Source organism: Oncorhynchus kisutch, linkage group LG13 (assembly GCF_002021735.2).
Source record: "Oncorhynchus kisutch isolate 150728-3 linkage group LG13, Okis_V2, whole genome shotgun sequence".
Taxonomy (NCBI): Eukaryota; Metazoa; Chordata; class Actinopteri; order Salmoniformes; family Salmonidae; genus Oncorhynchus; species Oncorhynchus kisutch.
The window spans coordinates 67,813,105-67,837,202 of record NC_034186.2 but is presented as its reverse complement, the minus strand read 5'-3'; the positions used below and the strand labels follow the sequence as shown (position 1 = coordinate 67,837,202).

At 46.6% G+C, this 24,098-nt stretch overlaps 1 protein-coding gene across 2 annotated transcripts in view; it reads left to right on the top strand.

The window, feature by feature from the left end:
• Window positions 1-24,098, top strand: part of ascc3 (activating signal cointegrator 1 complex subunit 3) — a 142,490-nt gene that overhangs the window by 79,578 nt on the left and 38,814 nt on the right. For both annotated transcript variants that reach the window (XM_031787055.1, XM_031787056.1), the window contains exons 16-21: window positions 14,886-15,077; window positions 18,550-18,774; window positions 20,460-20,579; window positions 20,878-21,042; window positions 21,693-21,779; window positions 21,994-22,170. In XM_031787055.1, coding sequence (XP_031642915.1) covers window positions 14,886-15,077; window positions 18,550-18,774; window positions 20,460-20,579; window positions 20,878-21,042; window positions 21,693-21,779; window positions 21,994-22,170 — 966 coding nt within the window. The remainder of the gene's footprint in view (window positions 1-14,885; window positions 15,078-18,549; window positions 18,775-20,459; window positions 20,580-20,877; window positions 21,043-21,692; window positions 21,780-21,993; window positions 22,171-24,098) is intronic.

The window sequence follows — 24,098 nt, the reverse complement described above, 5'->3', positions numbered from 1 at the left end:
GCTCTAGTCCAGTTGGACCCAACCAGACTCACTATTTCTTGTCCAGGTAGAGGAGCGTATGAACAGAACCTGCTGGTCAGAACCTGCTGGTCATGATTGACTGTAGCCATGGGCTCAGGATGAATAGAATCAATCACACAGGACAGGGATCAATAGACAGCCGCGCGCGCACACACACACACACACACACACAGACCAGTGTCAGGGTTGGCCTGCTGCCCTCTCAGTGATTTCTGAAAGTCACTCTGCTCCTCTCCACCTCACACTACTCTACAACTGGGGCTACGGCATGGACCGCATTCTCACTGTGTGTCTTTTTGTGTGTGCGTGCATATGTGTTGTGCGCACACACACTCTTAATTAATGGTGTGTGTGCACGGAGAGTACACAGGGGTGTATCTGCAGCAGTCCTCACAAGACGACGGTTAGTCAGACTGTACGTCTCTCCGTATTTAAATCTCCCCCAGCAGAGAGAGAGAGAGAGCAGTACAGCAACATGAGGCAGAGTGATAAATCTACTAACCTTTCCTTTATTCCTCGGGGCCGGCACAAGATTGATGTGCCTCTAATCTTCCCTCCTATTTATATGGGGAAATGTATAAATATACAAATCATATCACTTTTCACGCTTTGTAAATCCGCAAATACACATGAGAGATTATGTCGTGGCCTGGTTTGACAGAATGGATATGAATTAGTTGAAGATAGTGTGTGTGTGTGTGTATGCCTGTGAATATACATATTTGTGTAGCACAATAATACACTTAATTATCTGTTGTTTATGATACGTGTAAGACATCAGAAATAGACATCAGAAATAGACATCAGAAATAGACATCAGAAATAGACATCAGAAATAGACATCAGAAAGCTAATCAACTGTAAAGAGGACTGTGTGCTCCTGTTGAGCTGTGAATTCAACCCTCAGTACAGATGGGGCTGCAACACTTTAGTCAGTGATACAGTAAAATACAATTATTGTTAAGTTCGTTTGATTTCTGATGTTAACCTTTAAATAGAGTTAAACCCACAATTATAGCTGGTTGTTCCATGGTTTATACAGTATATGATTAAAGCTGGTTGTTCCATGGTTTATACAGCATATGATTATAGCTCGTTGTTCCATGGTTTATACAGTATATGATTAAAGCTGGTTGTTCCATGGTTTATACAGATTAAAGCTGGTTGTTCCATGGTTTATACAGATTAAAGCTGGTTGTTCCATGGTTTATACAGATTAAAGCTGGTTGTTCCATGGTTTATACAGATTAAAGCTAGTTGTTCCATGGTTTATACAGATTAAAGCTGGTTGTTCCATGGTTTATACAGATTAAAGCTGGCTGTTCCATGGTTTATACAGCAAATTATTAAAGCTGGTTGCTCCATGGTTTATACAGCATAGGATTAAAGCTGGTTGCTCCATGGTTTATACAGCATATGATTCAAGCTGGTTGTTCCATGGTTTATACAGCATATGATTCAAGCTGGTTGTTCCATGGTTTATACAGCATATGATTCAAGCTGGTTGTTCCATGGTTTATACAGTATATGATTAAAGCTGGTTGTTCCATGGTTTATACAGATTAAAGCTGGTTGTTCCATGGTTTATACAGATTATAGCTTGTTGTTCCATGGTTTATACAGATTATAGCTTGTTGTTCCATGGTTTATACAGATTAAAGCTGGTTGTTCCATGGTTTATACAGATTAAAGCTGGTTGTTCCATGGTTTATACAGGTTAAAGCTGGTTGTTCCATGGTTTATACAGATTAAAGCTGTTTGTTCCATGGTTTATACAGATTAAAGCTGGTTGTTCCATGGTTTATACAGATTAAAGCTGGTTGTTCCATGGTTTATACAGGTTAAAGCTGGTTGTTCCATGGTTTATACAGATTAAAGCTGGTTGGTCCATGGTTTATACAGGTTAAAGCTGGTTGGTCCATGGTTTATACAGGTTAAAGCTGGTTGTTCCATGGTTTATACAGATTAAAGCTGGTTGGTCCATGGTTTATACAGGTTAAAGCTGGTTGTTCCATGGTATATGCAGATTAAAGCTGGTTGGTCCATGGTTTATACAGGTTAAAGCTGGTTGTTCCATGGTTTATACAGATTAAAGCTGGTTGTTCCATGGTTTATACAGCATATGATTAAAGCTGGTTGTTCCATGGTTTATACAGTATATTATTAAAGCTGGTTGTTCCATGGTTTATACAGCATATGATTAAAGCTGGTTGTTCCATGGTTTATACAGTATATGATTAAAGCTAGTTGTTCCATGGTTTATACAGTATATGATTAAAGCTGGTTGTTCCATGGTTTATACAGCAAATGATTAAAGCTGGTTGTTCCATGGTTTATACAGTATATGATTAAAGCTGGTTGTTCCATGGTTTATACAGATTAAAGCTGGTTGTTCCATGGTTTATACAGCAAATGATTAAAGCTGGTTGTTCCATGGTTTATACAGCATATGATTAAAGCTGGTTGTTCCATGGTTTATACAGCATATGATTAAAGCTGGTTGTTCCATGGTTTATACAGATTAAAGCTGGTTGTTCCATGGTTTATACAGATTAAAGCTGGTTGTTCCATGGTTTATACAGATAAAAGCTGGTTGTTCCATGGTTTATACAGCATATGATTAAAGCTGGCTGTTCCATGGTTTATACAGCATATGATTAAAGCTGGTTGTTCCATGGTTTATACAGCATATGATTTAAGCTGGTTGTTCCATGGTTTATACAGTATATGATTAAAGCTGGTTGTTCCATGGTTTATACAGTATATGATTAAAGCTGGTTGTTCCATGGTTTATACAGTATATGATTAAAGCTGGTTGTTCCATGGTTTATACAGATTAAAGCTGGTTGTTCCATGGTTTATACAGATTAAAGCTGGTTGTTCCATGGTTTATACAGATTAAAGCTGGTTGTTCCATGGTTTATACAGATTAAAGCTGGTTGTTCCATGGTTTATACAGATTAAAGCTGGTTGTTCCATGGTTTATACAGATTAAACTTGTTTGTTCCATGGTTTATACAGGTTAAAGCTGGTTGTTCCATGGTTTATACAGGTTAAAGCTGGTTGTTCCATGGTTTATACAGATTAAAGCTGGTTGTTCCATGGTTTATACAGATTAAAGCTGGTTGTTCCATGGTTTATACAGGTTAAAGCTGGTTGTTCCATGGTTTATACAGGTTAAAGCTATGCGTAATAAATGGTTTGCATATAGATGTACTTATGCTTTGTCAGCAAACGCTATATTCTTCTAATTGTTAAAGTTTTTACCAATGCCTTATTAAGACGTTAATAAGCAGAACATAAAATTAAGTGTTAGCAAAGGACCTCCAGAGTAGTAGTTGAGCTATCTCCTCCATTGTCCTGCTGTCCTCGTGTCTGTCTCTTTGTCCGTGCACCTGTCAGTCTTGTATTAGTGGGGAAGTGAGCACGAGGCGGATTCCACTCTAAGCCCACACAGAGATAATGCATGACTTATTTGTGCTGGGAAATTGGCCCACATTAATATTTATAGGTGATTTTTAATCTCCCATATGCATATGTAGTGGAGTATACAGCACCTCTAAGGTCAGTTATATAATTTGGCATTATTTATCCTCCCTTTTAAAAGTCAAAAGTGATTCCAGTATATTTTCTCTCTCATAATGTTCATTAATTGACTCGGGGGTTGAAGAGGCTGTCAATCTAGTTTAGATATCTTAATGCAGCCACTAGAATAAAGAGTGCTGCTGGAATAATGGTTATTTATTGAGCTAGTTCATCATGTCTATCAGAGTGAAAGAGTCAAAGTTTCTCATTAAGTGGAACATTTAAATAGTCAGACCATCTGTTGGCCTGTCCATACTACTTTTGAAAAGGGTTCTCTCGCATGTGTGTGCACATGTAATGTGTGTGTGTGTGTGTGTGTGTGTGTGTGTGTGTGTGTGTGTGGTGTCAGTGTACGAGTGCATGGTGAGTATGCCTGTGTGAGAACTCCACCCACACTGAGGAACCCACTAGCGTGTCCTCTCCAGTTTGATGGGTCCTCTCTGTGAGATGAAAGGTGCTCTGTCACAGCGACCCAGCACCAGAGAACAGTATAGTGGCTCAGCTGTGGGGATGAAGAGCCACCTAGTGGCCAGGTTAGGGTACCGCAGGACAGGACAGCTCTCCTCCGCACCTCTTTTGGGTTGGCACCCTATTCCCTATATATTGTATTACTTTTGAGCCCAGTGAACCTAGATTGAGCTGTTTTAGAGCCATGGCCATGAGTCCATCGTGGCTTTAGAGCCATCTGTTCTAGTCTGTGAAGTGGTGTCTATGGCGTGTACACCAGTATGTATGGTGTAGGTCTATTGTATGGTGCTGAGAGCCAGTTTGAGTCAGTATAGCTGTAGACAGGGTGGTTTACGGCTTGTTTTTGTTTGAGATGTTGATTTGTATCGAAGGCCAGCCTCATTTAGTGGAGAGGTACTGAGAGGTGCTGACGATCTAGTGTAGACTGCAGACAGGAAATAGGCATTTCTGATGGATGGATGGATGCCCATTGATGTTGATGAAAGGATGATGACTGTCTCTCTCCTTCTCTCTTATCCAGCCCTCTCTCTTCCTCTCCCCCTCATCTTGTTTTTTTATCTCTCACTCTCTCTGGAGTCTAGGGGGGGTGTGGCGGTGTTGAAGTGTATCTTTCATCTTCTGCACTGTACTGTATCTTTGATGGGGTTTCATGTCCTGTTGCGTTGACAGGGTGTCTGTCGGAGGGAAGCGTTTAGCTCTGTAGACGTTCAGACGCGGCGGAGACGCTAGGCCACCTGGGACTCCACGCCGCCCGCCTGCCGATACACAAGACCTCAACGCGCTCATTAATGTCTATATTTGCCTTCGTTTGGGGCTATTTTTACACCGCCAATGATCTTATGAACATGTCTGAGTTGCCGTGACGATCTGTCACTACTGTACGCCCAAGCTGATAGCGCAGACTAAAGAGTGATAAACTGCAATGAGACAAACACACTCAGAGAAAACACACGCACACACAGTCGGATACAGGTAACACACTCAATCACTGACAACCACAAGATGACTGGATGTGTAATACAGTGCTGTAGATAAATAGACAGACGGGTGCAAGAAAAGTACTGCGAAGGAAAATACACATTAAAGTGTAAAAGCTCATTTGCAGTCTGGTAGCCTGAGGAACCGGTCTAACATGTAACCGTGGTCATGCAAACCAACCCACTCTCTCTCTCATCGTCCTGTTTAATTGCTACATCATCAGGTTGTGAAAACAAAGAACTGCTGTCACACACTGGCTGCCTGGCTTTCATCTCCTCTGTCACTCACTCCCTCACTCACACGCATGCATGTAAGCACATAACACACTGTAAACACATGCCACGTGCACACACACACACCCCTCCACCCCATACATAGACCTACATACTGTTTATACTGTACTGGAAGTACTGCAGAAATGTTTAGATCAGACACACAAAGGGAGAGAAAGAGCAAGAACGATAGGGGGAAAAAAGTGGGGGGTAAAGTGGAGTAGAGTGTGAGTAAGTGGCAGCTCCTCCGCCCACTCAGTCTGTCAGCTCCTCCGCCCGCTCAGTCTGTCAGCTCCTCCGCCCGCTCAGTCTGTCAGCTCCTCCGCCCGCTCAGTCTGTCAGCTCCTCCGCCCGCTCAGTCTGTCAGCTCCTCCGCCCGCTCAGTCTGTCAGCTCCTCCGCCCGCTCAGTCTGTCAGCTCCTCCGCCCGCTCAGTCTGTCAGCTCCTCCGCCCGCTCAGTCTGTCAGCTCCTCCGCCCGCTCAGTCTGTCAGCTCCTCCGCCCGCTCAGTCTGTCAGCTCCTCCGCCCGCTCAGTCTGTCAGCTCCTCCGCCCGCTCAGTCTGTCAGCTCCTCCGCCCGCTCAGTCTGTCAGCTCCTCCGCCCGCTCAGTCTGTCAGCTCCTCGCCCGCTCAGTCTGTCAGCTCCTCCGCCCGCTCAGTCTGTCAGCTCCTCCGCCCGCTCAGTCTGTCAGCTCCTCCGCCCGCCCAGCCCCGCTCAGTCTGTCAGCTCCTCCGCCCGCCCGCCCGCTCAGTCTGTTCAGCTCCTCGCCCGCCCGCCCGCTCAGTCTGTCAGCTCCTCCGCCCGCGCCCGCCCGCTCAGTCTGTCAGCTCCTCCTCCGCCCGCCCGCCCGCCCGCTCAGTCTGTCCAGCTCCGCCCGCCCGCCCGCTCAGTCTGTCAGCTCCTCCGCCCGCCCGCCCGCCGCTCAGTCTGTCAGCTCCTCCGCCCGCCCGCCCGCCCGCTCAGTCTGTCAGCTCCTCCGCCCGCCCGCCCGCCCGCTCAGTCTGTCAGCTCCTCCGCCCGCTCAGTCTGTCAGCTCCTCCGCCCGCTCAGTCTGTCAGCTCCTCCGCCCGCTCAGTCTGTCAGCTCCTCCGCCCGCTCAGTCTGTCAGCTCCTCCGCCCGCTCAGTCTGTCAGCTCCTCCGCCCGCTCAGTCTGTCAGCTCCTCCGCCCGCTCAGTCTGTCAGCTCCTCCGCCCGCTCAGTCTGTCAGCTCCTCCGCCCGCTCAGTCTGTCAGCTCCTCCGCCCGCTCAGTCTGTCAGCTCCTCCGCCCGCTCAGTCTGTCAGCTCCTACCGCCCGCTCAGTCTGTCAGCTCCTCCGCCCGCTCAGTCTGTCAGCTCCTCCGCCCGCTCAGTCTGTCAGCTCCTCCGCCCGCTCAGTCTGTCAGCTCCTCCGCCCGCTCAGTCTGTCAGCTCCTCCGCCCGCTCAGTCTCGTCAGCTCCTCCGCCCGCTCAGTCTGTCAAGCTCCTCCGCCCGCTCAGTCTGTCAGCTCCCTCCGCCCGCTCAGTCTGTCAGCTCCTCCGCCCGCTCAGTCTGTCAGCTCCTCCGCCCGCTCAGTCTGTCAGCTCCTCGCCCGCTCAGTCTGTCAGCTCCTCCGCCGCTCGTCTGTCAAGCCGCTCAGTCTGTCAGCTCCTCCGCCCGCTCAGTCTGTCAGCTCCTCCGCCCGCTCAGTCTGTCAGCTCCTCCGCCCGCTCAGTCTGTCAGCTCCTCCGCCCGCTCAGTCTGTCAGCTCCTCCGCCCGCTCAGTCTGTCAGCTCCTCCGCCCGCTCAGTCTGTCAGCTCCTCCGCCCGCTCAGTCTGTCAGCTCCTCCGCCCGCTCAGTCTGTCAGCTCCTCCGCCCGCTCAGTCTGTCAGCTCCTCGCCCGCTCAGTCTGTCAGCTCCTCCGCCCGCTCAGTCTCAGTCTCGGCTCAGCTCGCTCCTCGCCCCGCTCAGTCTGTCAGCTCCTCCGCCCGCTCAGTCTGTCAGCTCCTCCGCCCGCTCAGTCTGTCAGCTCCTCCGCCCGCTCAGTCTGTCAGCTCCTCCGCCCGCTCAGTCTGTCAGCTCCTCCGCCCGCTCAGTCTGTCAGCTCCTCCGCCCGCTCAGTCTGTCAGCTCCTCCACCCGCTCAGTCTGTCAGCTCCTCCGCCCGCTCAGTCTGTCAGCTCCTCCGCCGCCCGCCGCTCAGTCTGTCAGCTCCTCCGCCCGCCCCGCCCGCTCAGTCTGTCAGCTCCTCCGCCCGCCCGCCCGCTCAGTCTGTCAGCTCAGTCCGTCAGCTCCTCCGCCCGCCCGCCCGTCAGCTCCGCCCGCCCGCCCGTCAGCTCCGCCCACCCGCCCGTCAGCTCCGCCCGCCCGCCCGCTCCGCCCACCCGCTCAGTCTGTCAGCTCCTCCGCCCGCCCGTCCGCTCAGTCTGTCAGCTCAGTCCGTCAGCTCCTCCGCCCGCCCGCTCAGTCCGTCAGCTCCTCCGCTCCTCTGCCCGCTCAGTCCGTCAGCTCCTCCGCTCCTCTGCCCGCTCAGTCCGTCAGCTCCTCCGCTCCTCCGCCCACTCTTTCAGCTCATCCAGTGTTAAAAGCCTGTCAAAGTAAGTGGCCAAATATTATGACTATCAAGGGCTGGCCAAATTAAATCAACAATTAACCATCCTGTCTGTCACAATCTAGCTAAGTAAATGAACACTTCATTGCTGAGTTGTGCTCTTGGGTATTACTGTTGGCCGGTGGTGGAGGGAGCTAGTTATGTAGATCTGAATAACAGAAGAGCTGGCAGTATTACAGAGAATGGAGTGATGGTAGTACTGCCTAGGGCATCAGTATAGAGTAGAGAGCTACAGGACAGTCCAATGGAGTCAGGGCTATGTGCTGTATGTTTGTACAGGGACATAGCATCCTAATTGTTGATGTTGCTTTTATATCACTTGCACAGGCAGTTGACTTTTAGCTAGTTGTATTGTGTGTGGAGTTTGTCAGTTTTACCGAGCCCTAACATGATATACAACCGGTGTCATATTGACACCGTCTTGTTCATTTACATCAATGGCTGTGCTTAACGGTGTGTGTCTAGTTGGAGCCGTGGTAGTGGTGTGTGTGTGTGTGTGTCTAGTTGGAGCCTTGGTAGTGGTGTGTGTGTGTGTGTGTGTCTAGTTGGAGCAACAAAACTGAATGAACACTTATTTTAACTTAATATAATACATCAATAAAATCAATTTGATTTAAATTATGAAAAAAACTAAGTAAAAGTACAGTATGTGCCATGTAAGAAAGCTAACGTTTAAGGTCCTTGCTCAGAACATGAGAACATATGAAAGCTGGTGGTTCCTTTTAACATGAGTCTTCAATATTCCCAGGTAAGAAGTTTTAGGTTGTAGTTATTATAGGACTATTTCTCTCTATACCATTTGTATTTATATACCTTTGACTATTGGATGTTCTTATAGGCACTTTAGTATTGCAACAGTATAGCTTCCGTCCCTCTCCTCGCCCCTACCTGGGCTCAAACCAGGAACACAACGACAACAGCCACGCTTGAAGCAGCGTTACCCATGCAGAGCAAGGGGAATAACTACTCCAAGTCTGCATGCAATGGACACAAGAGAAGTGGCACAATTTCACCTGGTTAATATTGCCTGCTAACCTGGATTTCTTTTAGCTAAATATGCAGGTTAAAAAATATATACTTCTGTGTATTGATTTTAAGAAAGGCATTGATGTTTATGGTTAGGTTCACATTGGAGCAAGGACAGTCCTTTTTCGCGAATACGCACCGCATCGATTATATGCAACGCAGGACACGCTAGATAAACTAATAATATCCTCAACCATGTGTAGTTAACTAGTGATTATGATTGATTGATTGATTGTTTTTATAAAATAAGTTTAATGCTAGCTAGCAACTTACCTTGGCTTACTGCATTCGCTTAACAGGCAGGCTCCTCGTGGAGTGCAATGAGAGGCAGGTGGTTAGAGTGTTGGACTAGTTAACTGTAAGGTTGCAAGATTGAATCCCCGAGCTGACAAGTGGTGCATTGGTAGTGGTGTGTGTGTGTCTAGTTGGAGCCGTGGTGTGTGTGTGTCTAGTTGGAGCCGTGGTACTGGTGTGTGTTTGTGTGTCTAGTTGGAAAAGTGGTGTCTGTCTGTCTGTCTGGAGCCATGGTAGTTGTCTGTCTGTCTGGTTGGAGCCATGGTAGTGGTCTGTCTGTCTGGTTGGAGCCATGGTAGTGGTCTGTCTGTCTGGTTGGAGCCATGGTAGTGGTCTGTCTGTCTGGTTGGAGCCATGGTAGTGGTTTATCTGTCTGTCTGGTTGGAGCCATGGTAGTGGTCTGTCTGTCTGTCTGGTTGGAGCCATGGTAGTGGTCTGTCTGTCTGTCTGGTTGGAGCCTTGGTAGTGGTCTGTCTGTCTGTCTGTCTGGTTGGAGCCATGGTAGTGGTCTGTCTGTCTGGTTGGAGCCATGGTAGTGGTCTGTCTGTCTGTCTGGTTGGAGCCATGGTAGTGGTCTGTCTGTCTGTCTGGTTGGAGCCATGGTAGTGGTCTGTCTGTCTGTCTGGTTGGAGCCATGGTAGTGGTCTGTCTGTCTGTCTGGTTGGAGCCATAGTAGTGGTCTGTCTGTCTGTCTGTCTGGTTGGAGCCATGGTAGTGGTCTGTCTGTCTGGTTGGAGCCATGGTAGTGGTCTGTCTGTCTGTCTGGTTGGAGCCATGGTAGTGGTCTGTCTGTCTGTCTGGTTGGAGCCATGGTAGTGGTCTGTCTGTCTGTCTGTCTGGTTGGAGCCATGGTAGTGGTCTGTCTGTCTGTCTGGTTGGAGCCATGGTAGTGGTCTGTCTGTCTGTCTGGTTGGAGCCATAGTAGTGGTCTGTCTGTCTGTCTGTCTGGTTGGAGCCATGGTAGTGGTCTGTCTGTCTGGTTGGAGCCATGGTAGTGGTCTGTCTGTCTGTCTGGTTGGAGCCATGGTAGTGGTCTGTCTGTCTGTCTGGTTGGAGCCATGGTAGTGGTCTGTCTGGTTGGAGCCATGGTAGTGGTCTGTCTGGTTGGAGCCATGGTAGTGGTCTGTCTGGTTGGAGCCATGGTAGTGGTCTGTCTGTCTGGTTGGAGCCATGGTAGTGGTCTGTCTGTCTGGTTGGAGCCATGGTAGTGGTCTGTCTGTCTGTCTCTGGTTGGAGCCATGGTAGTGGTCTGTCTGTCTGTCTGTCTGGTTGGAGCCATGGTAGTGGTCTGTCTGTCTGTCTGTCTGGTTGGAGCCATGGTAGTGGTCTGTCTGTCTGTCTGTCTGGTTGGAGCCATGGTAGTGGTCTGTCTGTCTGTCTGGTTGGAGCCATGGTAGTGGTCTGTCTGTCTGTCTGGTTGGAGCCATGGTAGTGGTCTGTCTGTCTGTCTGTCTGGTTGGAGCCATGGTAGTGGTCTGTCTGGTTGGAGCCATGGTAGTGGTCTGTCTGTCTGGTTGGAGCCATGGTAGTGGTCTGTCTGTCTGGTTGGAGCCATGGTAGTGGTCTGTCTGTCTGGTTGGAGCCATGGTAGTGGTCTGTCTGTCTGGTTGGAGCCATGGTAGTGGTCTGTCTGTCTGGTTGGAGCCATGGTAGTGGTCTGTCTGTCTGGTTGGAGCCATGGTAGTGGTCTGTCTGTCTGGTTGGAGCCATGGTAGTGGTCTGTCTGTCTGGTTGGAGCCATGGTAGTGGTCTGTCTGTCTGGTTGGAGCCATGGTAGTGGTCTGTCTGTCTGGTTGGAGCCATGGTAGTGGTCTGTCTGTCTGGTTGGAGCCATGGTAGTGGTCTGTCTGTCTGGTTGGAGCCATGGTAGTGGTCTGTCTGTCTGTCTGTCTGGTTGGAGCCATGGTAGTGGTCTGTCTGTCTGTCTGTCTGGTTGGAGCCATGGTAGTGGTCTATCTGTCTGTCTGTCTGGTTGGAGCCATGGTAGTGGTCTGTCTGTCTGTCTGTCTGGTTGGAGCCATGGTAGTGGTCTGTCTGTCTGTCTGTCTGGTTGGAGCCATGGTAGTGGTCTGTCTGTCTGTCTGTCTGGTTGGAGCCATGGTAGTGGTCTGTCTGTCTGTCTGGTTGGAGCCATGGTGGTGGTCTGTCTGTCTGTCTGTCTGGTTGGAGCCATGGTGGTGGTCTGTCTGTCTGTCTGGTTGGAGCCATGGTAGTGGTCTGTCTGTCTGGTTGGAGCCATGGTAGTGGTCTGTCTGTCTGTCTGGTTGGAGCCATGGTAGTGGTGTGTCTGTCTGTCTGTCTGTCTGGTTGGAGCCATGGTAGTGGTCTGTCTGTCTGTCTGGTTGGAGCCATGGTAGTGGTCTGTCTATCTGTCTGGTTAGAGCCATGGTAGTTGTCTGTCTGTCTGGTTGGAGCCATGGTAGTGGTCTGTCTGTCTGTCTGGTTGGAGCCATGGTAGTGGTCTGTCTGTCTGTCTGGTTAGAGCCATGGTAGTTGTCTGTCTGTCTGGTTGGAGCCATGGTAGTGGTCTGTCTGTCTGTCTGTCTGGTTGGAGCCATGGTAGTGGTCTGTCTGTCTGTCTGTCTGTCTGTCTGGTTGGAGCCATGGTAGTGGTCTGTCTGTCTGTCTGGTTGGAGCCATGGTAGTGGTCTGTCTGTCTGTCTGGTTGGAGCCATGGTAGTGGTCTGTCTGTCTGTCTGTCTGGTTGGAGCCATGGTAGTGGTCTGTCTGTCTGTCTGTCTGGTTGGAGCCATGGTAGTGGTCTGTCTGTCTGTCTGTCTGTCTGGTTGGAGCCATGGTAGTGGTCTGTCTGTCTGTCTGTCTGGTTGGAGCCATGGTAGTGGTCTCTGTCTGTCTGTCTGGTTGGAGCCATGGTAGTGGTCTGTCTGTCTGTCTGGTTGGAGCCATGGTAGTGGTCTGTCTATCTGTCTGGTTTTAGCCATGGTAGTGGTCTGTCTGTCTGTCTGGTTGGAGCCATGGTAGTGCTGTGTGTGTCTAGTTGGAGGCGTGGTAGTGGTGTGTCTAGTTGGAGGTGTGGTAGTGGTGTGTGTGTGTCTAGTTGGAGGCGTGGTAGTGGTGTGTGTGTGTGTACAGTGCTCTGACGCCTCAGGCTTGGCCGCTCCTGGATGCTTACTTTTGGAACTCTATCTTTCTCTCTCGCAAACTCACACACACATACACTTAGGTACACACATCTAATACCGGGTCGGGCCCCCCTTTAGCTCCAGAACAGCCTGAATTATTTAGGGCATGGAAACATTGCCTAATTGGTATCAAGGAAAACAGGAAAACATTCGCCACACCTTTACACCACCACCACCAGCCTGTACCGTTGACAGGATGGGGACATGGAGTCATGCTGCTAACACCAAATCCTGACACTGCCATCAGCATGACGCAACAGGAACTGGGATTTGTCAGACATGGATTTTTTTTTCCACTTCTCAATTGTCCAGTGTTGGTGCCCACTGGAGCCACTTCTTCTTGTTTTTAGCTGATAGGAGTGGAACCTGGTGTGGTCGTCTGCTGCAATAGCCAATCCGTGAGAAGGACTGACAAGTTGTGTGTTCCGAGATGCTGTTCTGCATACCACTGTTGTAATGCCCAGATATTTGCCTGTTTGTGGCCTGCCTGTTAGTTTGCACGATTCTTGCCGTTCTCCTTTGACCTCACGTCAACGAGTTGTGTTCACCCACAGGACTGCCTTCCTGCGTGAAAAGCCCAGGAGGCCGTTTCTGAGATACTGGAAGCTGCACGCCTGGCACCGACTATCATACCGCGCTCAAAGTCGCTGAGGTCACTAGTTTTGCCCATTCTAAAGTTCAGTTGAACAGTAACTGAATGCCTCCTTTTTTTATTTCACCTTTATTTAACCAGATAGGCCAGTTGAGAACAAGTATGCCTGCATTATATCGCAGGCCAAGGCCACTTGACTCACTGTCTGTAGGAGCGAACCATTTTCGCGAACGGGGTGGTGTACATAATAAACTGGCCAGATAGTGTAATACCCCTATACTACATTAGCATACATGATGTTTATTGAAAGACATTCTCCACAGGGATACTTTCTTAGACACACACTGTTGTGAGGGTATAGTAGGTAAGGTGGTTGAGGAACATGAATGGAGAACTCGTTCAGATAAGCAGTGTATTCATTGTCTGTAAATTATAGTTTGAAGAAAAGCCTCGTTTGTGAAGAGCCACATGTTAAAGACGTCCTTCAGCCATTTTTGAACTTTTACTGTTGAAAAGCGATATCCTAAGTACACACACTAAAGGGTAAAAGAATATACATGTTTTGAGCACAAATGTGTTTTTAGGCACAACTGCAAAGTCCAAGGAGTAGGGCATTCAAGGAGTTTAATGGGAATCTGTGATGTCATCGGCCTCCCCCTTGCTTGAGGAACAATAGAGGGGCACTAGAGAACAAAAGAAGAAAGGCCAACCCCCCCACTTATCATGACGTACCTGGACCACCTATTGAGATGCGCCTTTTGTTAAGGAAATCAGGTGTTCAGGAAACACAGTTGGTATTTAAATTAGAGTGGGAGTCAATGTGCAATTTGGCCCATGTACTGTACACACAGAAACACTTTCTCTCCCTCAACCACACACACACACACACACAGACTCAGACAGATGCTAGCTATAATGGGCTTTTTCCTCTGTGCTCTCTCTCTGACCTCCATTTAGTTGTCCAGTGAGAGATAAAGCTGTCTGATGAGCAGACCATTATTACTGCCTGGCCAGGTCACCACCTCACCTCTCTGCCTGTCAACACACACACATCTCAATCAGGTGTGTGTGTGTGTGTGTGTGTGTGTGTGTGTGTGTGTGTGTACGTGCTGCATATGTCTATACTTGAAACAAGGGTAAAAAATAATAATTGTAGTTGCCTTCAGTTAAATTACTGATCCTTAAACTAACAGTGAAGCCGCTATTAAAACTGAAATAAAACCTCAACTTAGGGTTGCAGTGTTTTATCAGGTACTAAAGGACACTGACTGATACTGGCCCAGCAGGATCAATACAACAGCTGTTTTATAGATCTGTCTGAACGACTCTACAGATGTGATTATTGGGTAGTAGTCTGGACACCTTGATGGTGCCCTCTAGCAGCTGCAGTGGGGAGTTAGGTCTGAGTAAGGACACAGACATAAAGCTTGGAGGTCGTCAGCGATGCCAAAGTACTTGTTAAAGCAATACTCCCTCTCCATCCTTCTCCCTCTCTTCTACATACCCAGGCTGTGCTGATTGGTTCTCTCCATCCTTCTCCCTCTCTTCTACATACCCAGGCTGTGCTGATTGGTTCTCTCCATCCTTCTCCCTCTCTTCTACATACCCAGGCTGTGCTGATTGGTTCTCTCCATCCTTCTCCCTCTCTTCTACATACCCAAGCTGTGCTGATTGGTTCTCTCCATCCTTCTCCCTCTCTTCTACATACCCAGGCTGTGCTGATTGGTTCTCTCTCTCCTTCCCTCCTGATTGTGTTCTCTCTCTCCTTCCCTCCTGATTGTGTTCTCTCTCTCCTTCCCTCCTGATTGTGTTCTCTCTCTCCTTCCCTGCCACCTGATTGTGTTCTCTCTCTCCTTCCCTGCCACCTGACTGTTCCCTCCCTCTCTCTCCTTCCCTCCCACCTCTGACTGTTCCCTCTCTTTCCTTCTGTCCCCCAGATCCAGCGTTCCAGGAACAAGCAGATGAAGGAGATGTTCCCAGATGGTATTGGGATCCACCACGCTGGGATGCTGCGTGCTGACCGTAGCCTGATGGAGAGCATGTTCTCCAGGGGTTACCTCAAGGTTCTGTGCTGTACTGCCACACTGGCCTGGGGAGTCAACCTGCCTGCACACGCTGTCATCATCAAGGTCGGTTTGTGCGTGCGTGCGTTTCAGGTTTTGTTAGTTGCATGAACAGGATACAAATGGTATACAATAATCCAACAAAATGCTTACATTCATTGGGTGCGTGTGCTTGTGGTAGTTTGTATGTGTGAGGGAGTTTTTCGGTCTGATTAGAAGTAGGGTTGCAAAGGGTCTGAAATGTTCCATGGGAAGTCAAGCCCGGGAATTTGGGGAATTTTGCTTAAATTCATCAAAGAAGTTAGCTTTTTAGAACCTTTTTTGTGGGATACATACACACAAGGCAATTCTAGGTCTTGTGGCATATTTTGCTTAAACGATCCCCAATTCAATGGAATTGCAACCCTCTCCATGCACAGTGCATTCTTCCATCACATGTGCGGTAGTTCAACTGATTATTGGAATGGCCGATTAATTAGGGCCGATTTCAAGATTTCATAACAAACGGTTATTGGCATTTTTGGACACTGATTATGGCCGATTACATTGCACTCCACGAGGAGACTGCGTGGCAGGCAGACTACCTGTTACGTGAGTGCAGCAAGGAGCCAAGGTAAGGTGCTAGCTAGCATTAAACTTATCTTATAAAAAACAATCAATCTTAACATAATCACTAGTTAACTACACATGGTTGATGATATTACTAGTTCATCTAGCTTGTCCTGCGTTTCATATAATCGATGCGGTGCCTGTTAATTTATCATTGAATCACAGCCTACTTCGCCCAAACGGGTGATGATTTAAATAGCGCATTCGCGAAAAAGAACACTGTTGTTACACCAATGTACCTAACCATAAACAATGCCTTTCTTAAAATCAATACACAAGTATATATTCAAGTATATATTTTTAAACCTGCATATTTAGTTAATATTGCCTGCTAACATGAATTTCTTTTAACTAGGGAAATTGTGTCACTTTTCTCTTGCGTTCTGTGCAAGCAGAGTCAGGGTATATCCAGCAGTGTGCGTCGCCTGGCTCGTTGCGAACTATGTGAGGACCATTTCTTCCTAACAAAGACCGTAATTAATTTGCCAGAATTGTACATAATTATGACATAACATTGAAGGTTGTGCAATGTATGGATGCCACCCGTTAGATAAAATACGGAACGGTTCCGTATTTCACTGAAAGAATAAACGTTTTGTTTTCGAAATTATAGTTTCCGGATTTGACCATATTAATGACCTAAGGCTCGTATTTCTGTGTGTTATTATATTATAATTAAGTATATGATTTGATAGAGCAGTCTGATTGAGCGGTGGTAGGCAGCAGCAGGCTTGTAAGCATTCATTCAAACAGCACTTTCCTGCATTTGCCAGCAGCTATAATACCTACACGTGGAAATATTGAAGCAACATCTCAAGACATCAGTCAGGAAGTTAAAGCTTGGTCGCAAATGAGTCTTCCAAATGGAAAATGACCCCAAGCACACTTCCAAAGTTGTGGCAAAATGGCTTAAGGACAACAAAGTCAAGGTATTGGAGTAGCCATCACAAAGCCCTGACCTCAATCCCATAGAGAATTTGTGGGCGGAACTGAAAAAGCATGTGCGAGCAAGGAGGCCTACAAATCTGACTCAGTTACACCAGCTCTGTCAGGAGAAATGGGCCAAAATTCACCCAACTTATTGTGGGAAGCTTGTGGAAGGCAACCCAAAATGTTTGACCCAAGTTAAACAATTTAAAGGCAATGCTACTAATTGAGTGTATGTAAACTTCTGACCCACTGGGAATGTGATGAAAGCTGAAATAAATCTTTCTCTCTACTATTATTCTGACATTTCACATTCTTAAAATAAAGGGGTGATCCTAACTGACCTAAGACAGGGAATTTTTACTAGGATTAAATGTCAGGAATTGTGAAAAACTGAGTTGAATGTTTTTGGCTAAGGTGTATGTAAACTTCCGACTTCAACTCTGTGAAGGGTCATCAAGTTATAGCAGCAATCTACCTCACCAAGTAAAGCGAGAAGAATAAGAGCACCACATTGAAACTGCCCAAGAACACCCGTTGGGGTGGTGTTGTCATCATGTTTGACAGTCTCCTGGAGGGAAAGGAGTCTTTCCAAGAAATGGCCATATCACAGTCTGCTGATATGGACAGACCCATCAAGAGGATCCTCCTGGATTATGTATTTTGGGAGAGAGTGGTAAGCAGCCTGAATCTCCTGAAACCTATAGCAGTAGCCATTTCATGGATTGAGGGAGACAATGCCATCCTGTCTGATGTTCAGACTCTGCTTGCAGATGTAAGAGAAGAAATCCGTACGGCCCTGCCCACTTCACTGTTGCTCCAAGCAGAGGAAACTGCAGTTTTGAAATACATCAAAAAGCATGAAGACTTCTGCCTGAAGCCCATACACGCCGCAGTGTACATGTTGGACCCCAAGGATGCTGGCAAGAGCATCCTGTCTGGTGCAGAAATCAAGAATGCCTATGGTGTCATCACTACCGTGTCTCACCACCTTGGCCTGGATGAGGGCACGGTTCTTAGCAGTCTGGTGAAGTACACTTCCAAGCAAGGGCTTTGGGATTGAGATGCAGTATGACAGTCGTGCCAACATATCTCATCAGCCACCTGGTGGAAGGGACTTTGTGGATCTGAGGCTTTTTCCCCTGTTGCCTCCATCATCCTCCAAATCCCACCAACATCAGCCGCCTCAGAGCGCAACTGGTCCTTGTTTGGGAACACACACACCAAAGCACGCAACAGGCTGACCAATACAAAGGTAAAAAAAATTGGTTGCCAAATTTGAGACTTTTTGAACCTGACAATGAGCCATCCTCAACATGGTTGGAAAGTGACAGTGAAGATGAGGTCTCAGAGTCTGATGTTCAAGAGGTGGACATTGAGGATGTCCAGGGAGAAGACATGGAAGCCTGAGAGGAAGACAGTCTAGAAACTAAAGCTTTGGTTATCATTTTACGTTGTTGAAAACGTGTTTGGGACATGTGATGGATCAATGGGGATCATTCAATAATCCCTTTTGTTGTTAAGTGAAATCATCCCATGCGAAGAATCAACTCATTTAATTAAAGTTCAATTCGTAACAATTTATTTATTTTATTTTTTATTTTTTTATTGGAAAGATTTAATCATTTGCAATTATGTCTACTTATGATAAGGTAAAAGGTTTATGTTTGTCTCCATATGATATGGTAAATATATCCAATGCAAAAAACATCTACATTTAATTGGTAATAATAATCATTTGCATATATTTCTGTTATTTCACATATATTCCCGTTAATTCCTATATATTCCCACAGAAAGTTTCCACAAATTTTCCCCAAAATGTGCAACCCTAGATTAAGGTATGAACTTGTAAGTCTGTATCATGTGCCCTTCACTCTTAGAAGACGGTAAGTCCGTGTAGGTGTCTGTACTAAAACACGCAGACGTTTGCCCATAAGGACTGTATTATCTCTCCAAAGCCACTCAGATCTGTCCTCTCTTGTTCCCATGGTAACAACAGGGCACCCAAATCTACGATGCTAAGCGTGGTACCCTGGTGGACCTGGGCATCCTGGATGTGATGCAGATCTTCGGGCGTGCCGGGCGGCCTCAGTTTGACAAGTATGGCGAGGGCACCATCATCACGGCACATGACAAGCTGAGCCACTACCTCACCCTGCTCACCCAGCAGAACCCCATAGAGAGCCAGTTCCTAGAGACCATGGCTGACAACCTCAACGCTGAGGTAGGGACACACACGCCACCGTCAATAATATAGCTGGGAAGGTCTTATCCACAATCACACATCTTCAGGACCTCTACCTTTTAACAATCATACCAGTGTTTCCACTGCAGTCATTTAGCTGTGGCGCTGCACCATGGCAAAATCATTGCTGCTACACCAAAAAAAATAAAAAAATAAACGTCAACAAATATTTCTGCCTAGGCGCACTTTGAAGATGCTAGAACAGTCCAAATGTACTTTTCCTCTGCAAACAATGTGAGTAATGAATAAAAAAACAAAAACAAACCTTACCTTACCTTATAGTAAAATAGTTCTATCCAAGGTAAATATTCCTCTCAAGGCACATTGAAGTTGCGAGAGCCATAGGGAGGGGAACATACATTCTCATTAGTAGTCAATGCTCAACAATTCTTAGTGCATTCGCGGGAAAAACAGCAGTTGTAATGGCCTTTGTTAAAAATAGGGGGATCCCAGCTCTCCATTCCTACTTTATTTCTCAACTCCTAAATATGTGCAAACTGCACCAGCTCAGCAGTCATTCTCACGATAGAGGAGAGCGGCTAAGTGTAACACAGGGAAATTATAGGGTAACTTGGGTTGAAACGCCACCCTAACTCAAAATATTTTGGAGGGAGTGGTTTAAAAAATTGTCATGAGACAGATTTCACTTTTAGTTGTTCAATAGTAGTAGCAATCAGGGAAAGGGGTTTCTGTGAGAAGTACAGACAGGTGGGTGTTACCCCGGTTAGGGTAAATTGGGGTGAAACACTAACAGGTATTATGTGTTTATATGCACTTTTTAGGGGACATAAAATTCATCATTATGAATGATCAGCCCAATAGGGTAAATGCAGATAGGCAACCCCATGCTTCAGCCTATTTATTTCTAGCCACGATGCTGTATCAGTTGGGCTTCAGGTGATCGTGCTTATTGCTAATAGCATACCTGATAATATGGACAATGCATAGGCTATAAGCATTGTCCAAAATGTTACAAATGTACTTTTTACATTTTATTTATCAAGGTAATTTCAGAAAATGCCCATAGTATATATGGCGCTAATAGTGGAAAATGTTAGTGTTTCACAGTATTACTTACCCAGCAGTGTTGTGATTGACTGTGATATTGGCCTATTGATTTCTCCTGCCAAAGGGGCATCGGTTGTCAAACTGGGAAAGCTGTAATGACTTTGTGGCTGTTTTATCTAGTGGAGATCGCTCTGTCATTTCCTGGTTGCTAAAATGTTAAACTTCACTCAAATTTCAGTTTGTGAGAAAACAAGCACTAAATAGTGTAGGGAATCATTGTACCATCTAAATTGCATTTTCAATAACAAAAAATATAGTTTTTACAGCTGTTTGAAGCTGGTAGACCAAATGAAAGTTAACTATATTTTTCTTTACTGTAAAGATATTTCATAGCAATCTGTGTTTGACAGCAGATGCCTAACTGGCCCCCTTCAATCATGTTCTCTTCTCATCTCCATCCAATGCCCTTTTCACAAAATAAACACAGTACAATAAGTCACCACTAGATGGCACACACCTCAAGGATTCAATGAGGACTTTTTGAGGAGGAATCAATGCTGAGTGTGGAATCTCCACCAGGTGCTGCTAGGTGGTTGAAATGACTGAAGGTGAATGTGATGTTATTGATCGCTCTTTCTTTCTCCCTCTCTCTGCAGGTATCACTAGGGACTGTGACTAACGTGGAGGAAGCAGTGAGGTGGCTGAGTTACACCTACCTGTACATCCGCATGAGAGCCAACCCTCTGGCCTACGGGATCAACCACAAGGCTTACCAGGTACACACGCATGCATGTACATACGCACACACACGCACACGCACACACACACACACACACACACACACACACACACACACACACACACACACACACACGTGTACACACTCGACTGTACACTCTTATTATCTAGCTCTCTGTGTTAGATGGACCCAGGTCTGGAGTGGTACTGTAAGGAACTGGTGGTGATGGCAGGGTTAAACTGTTCTTTCTCTGTGTTAGATGGACCCAAGTCTGGACCTGTATCGTAAGGAACTGGTGGTGATGGCAGGGTTAAACTGTTCTTTCTCTGTGTTAGATGGACCCAGGTCTGGAGCTGTATCGTAAGGAACTGGTGGTGATGGCAGCCAGGAAGCTGGACAAGGCCAGGATGATCCGCTTCGAGGAGAGGACAGGATACTTCGCCTCCACTGACCTGGGCAGAACCGCCAGTCACTTCTACATCAAATACAACACCATGGAGGTACACCAGAGTTCCATAACATGATATTACGTTATATGTATTATGTTATATTGTACACTGAGTGTACAAAACATTAAGAACACCTGCTCTTTACATGACATACAGTACCAGTCAAAGGTTTGAACACAGCTATTGATTCAAGAGTTTTTCCTGTTTTCTACATTGTAGAATAATAGTGAAGACATCCATACTATGAAATAACACATGGAATCATGTTGTAACTAAAAAAGTGTTCAACAAAGCAAAATATATTTTAGATTCTTCAAAGTAGCAAGTCTTTGCCTTGATGACAGGTTTGCAAACTCTTGGCATTCTATCAACCAGCTTCATAAGGTAGTCACCTGGAATGCATTTCAATTAACATGGGCCAGCATCCCTGTGGAAAGCTTTCATCATCTTGTGGAGTCCATGCCCCGACAAATTGAGGCTGCAACTCAATATCAGAAAGGTGTTCCTCGTGCTTGGTTTACTCCAATGTATTATATTATTGTAACCAGGGATATATACCCTTCTGTGTAGGTGTAATATGGCATGGTAATATCAACAAATAAACTCATCATGAATGATGGTACAGTAACATGCAATATACAACTAGATAACGGCTGTTCCTTATGTCATGTTTGTGTTTGTCCACCTCCTCCTCCATGCAGACGTTCAACGAGCTGTTCAACTCCCAGAAGACAGAGGCTGACATCCTCAGCATCGTCTCCAAGGCCGAGGAGTTTGAACAGGTCAAGGTGAGAGGTCACAGGTCACACAGAGGTCACTCATCACACATTATAGACTGCTGCGGGACACCTGCTAAGCAGTATAGCAAGGTCTTGAAATAGTTTGAGTACCCAGGTGGAAAGACTCCTGACTCTGTGTGTGTGTGTGTGTGTGTGTGTGTGTGTGTGTGTGTGTGTGTGTGTGTGTGTGTGTGTGTGTGTGTGTGTGTGTGTGTGTTTCAAGGTGCGTGATGAGGAGATGGAGGAACTAGAACAGATGCTGTGTAACTACTGTGAGCTGCCTGCTGCAGGCGGAGTGGAGAACGGATACGGCAAGATCAACATCCTACTGCAGACCTACATCGGCCGGGGAGAGGTGGACAGCTTCTCCCTCATCTCAGACCTGTCCTACGTAGCACAGGTGGGTTACAGGCACAGCACCACACACACACACACACTACACACATACAGTGGGGCAAAAAAGTATTTAGTCAGCCACCAATTGTGCAAGTTCTCCCACTTAAAAAGATGAGAGGCCTGTCATTTTCATCATAGGTACACTTCAACTATGACAGACAAAATGAGAAAAAAAATCCAGAAAATCACATTGTAGGATTTGTTTATGAATTTATTTGCAAATTATGGTGGAAAATAAGTATTTGGTCAATAACAAAAGTTTATCTCAATACTTTGTTATATACCCTTTGTTGTCAAATGTTTTCTGTAAGTCTTCAAGGTTTTCACACACTGTTGCTGGTATTTTGGCCCATTCCTCCATGCAGATCCCCTCTAGAGCAGTGATGTTTTGGGGCTGTTGCTGGGCAACACGGACTTTCAACTCCCTCCAAAGATTTTCTGTGGGGTTGAGATCTGGAGACTGGCTAGGCCACTCCAGGACCTTGAAATGCTTCTTACGAAGCCACTCCTTCGTTGCCCGGGCGGTGTGTTTGGGATCATTGTCATGCTGAAAGACCCAGCCACGTTTCATCTTCAATGCCCTTGCTGATTGACGGAGGTTTTCACTCAAAATCTCCTGGTCCCTTTGCAGAAAAACAGCCCCAAAGCATGATGTTTCCACCCCCATGCTTCACAGTAGGTATGGTGTTCTTTGGATGCAACTCAGCATTCTTGTCTTCCAAACACGACGAGTTGAGTTTTTACCAAAAAGTTATATTTTGGTTTCATCTGACCATATGACATTCTCCCAATCTTCTTCTGGATCATCCAAATGCTATCTAGCAAACTTCAGACGGGCCTGGATATGTACTGGCTTAAGCAGGGGGACACGTCTGGCACTGCAGGATTTGAGTCCCTGGCGGCGTAGTGTGTTACTGATGGTAGGCTTTGTTACTTTGGTCCCAGCTCTCTGCAGGTCATTCACTAGGTCCCCCCGTGTGGTTCTGGGATTTTTGCTCACCGCTCTTGTGATCATTTTGACCCCACGGGGTGAGATCTTGCGTGGAGCCCCAGATCGAGGGAGATTATCAGTGGTCTTGTATGTCTTCCATTTCCTAATAATTGCTCCCACAGTTGATTTCTTCAAACCAAGCTGCTTACCTATTGCAGATTCAGTCTTCCCAGCCTGGTGCAGATCTACAATTTTGTAGACAGCTCTTTGGTCTTGGCCATAGTGGAGTTTGGAGTGTGACTGTTTGAGGTTGTGGACAGGTGTCTTTTATACTGATAACAAGTTCAAACAGGTGCCATTAATACAGGTAACAAGTGGAGGACAGAGGAGCCTCTTAAAGAAGAAGTTACAGGTCTGTGAGAGCCAGAAATCTTGCTTGTTTGTAGGTGACCAAATACTTATTTTCCACCATAATTTGCAAATAAATTCATTAAAAATCCTACAATGTGATTTTCTAGATTTTTTTTCTCATTTTGTCTGTCATAGTTGAAGTGTACCTATGATGAAAATGACAGGCCTCTCCCATCTTTTTAAGTGGGAGAACTTGCACATTTGGTGGCTGACTAAATACTAAATATGCCCTTTCCCCATTTGTTTCTCACATACACATACACACACACACACACACACGCGCTCATACAACTGAACCATACCTGAAGAAACTTCAACATGTGTACATACTCTGCTTCTACCCCAAACTGAGCCAGCCTAGCCCCTCTGAGGGGTCCAGCTGTACCCCAGTGTCCCCTGCCTGGGGGACACAGGGGTACAGACTCCCTTACCCCAACACATGCAGCCCCTGCCTAGACTTCCCCTTCCCTCAGTCAGCAGCACATGCAGTCCGCGTCCTAGAGCAGAATGTTTCAATCATACTGGTGTACTGATGGGGGTTTAGAAAGAGTGTCTTAACGAATCATATCATACACATCCATAAACGGCTT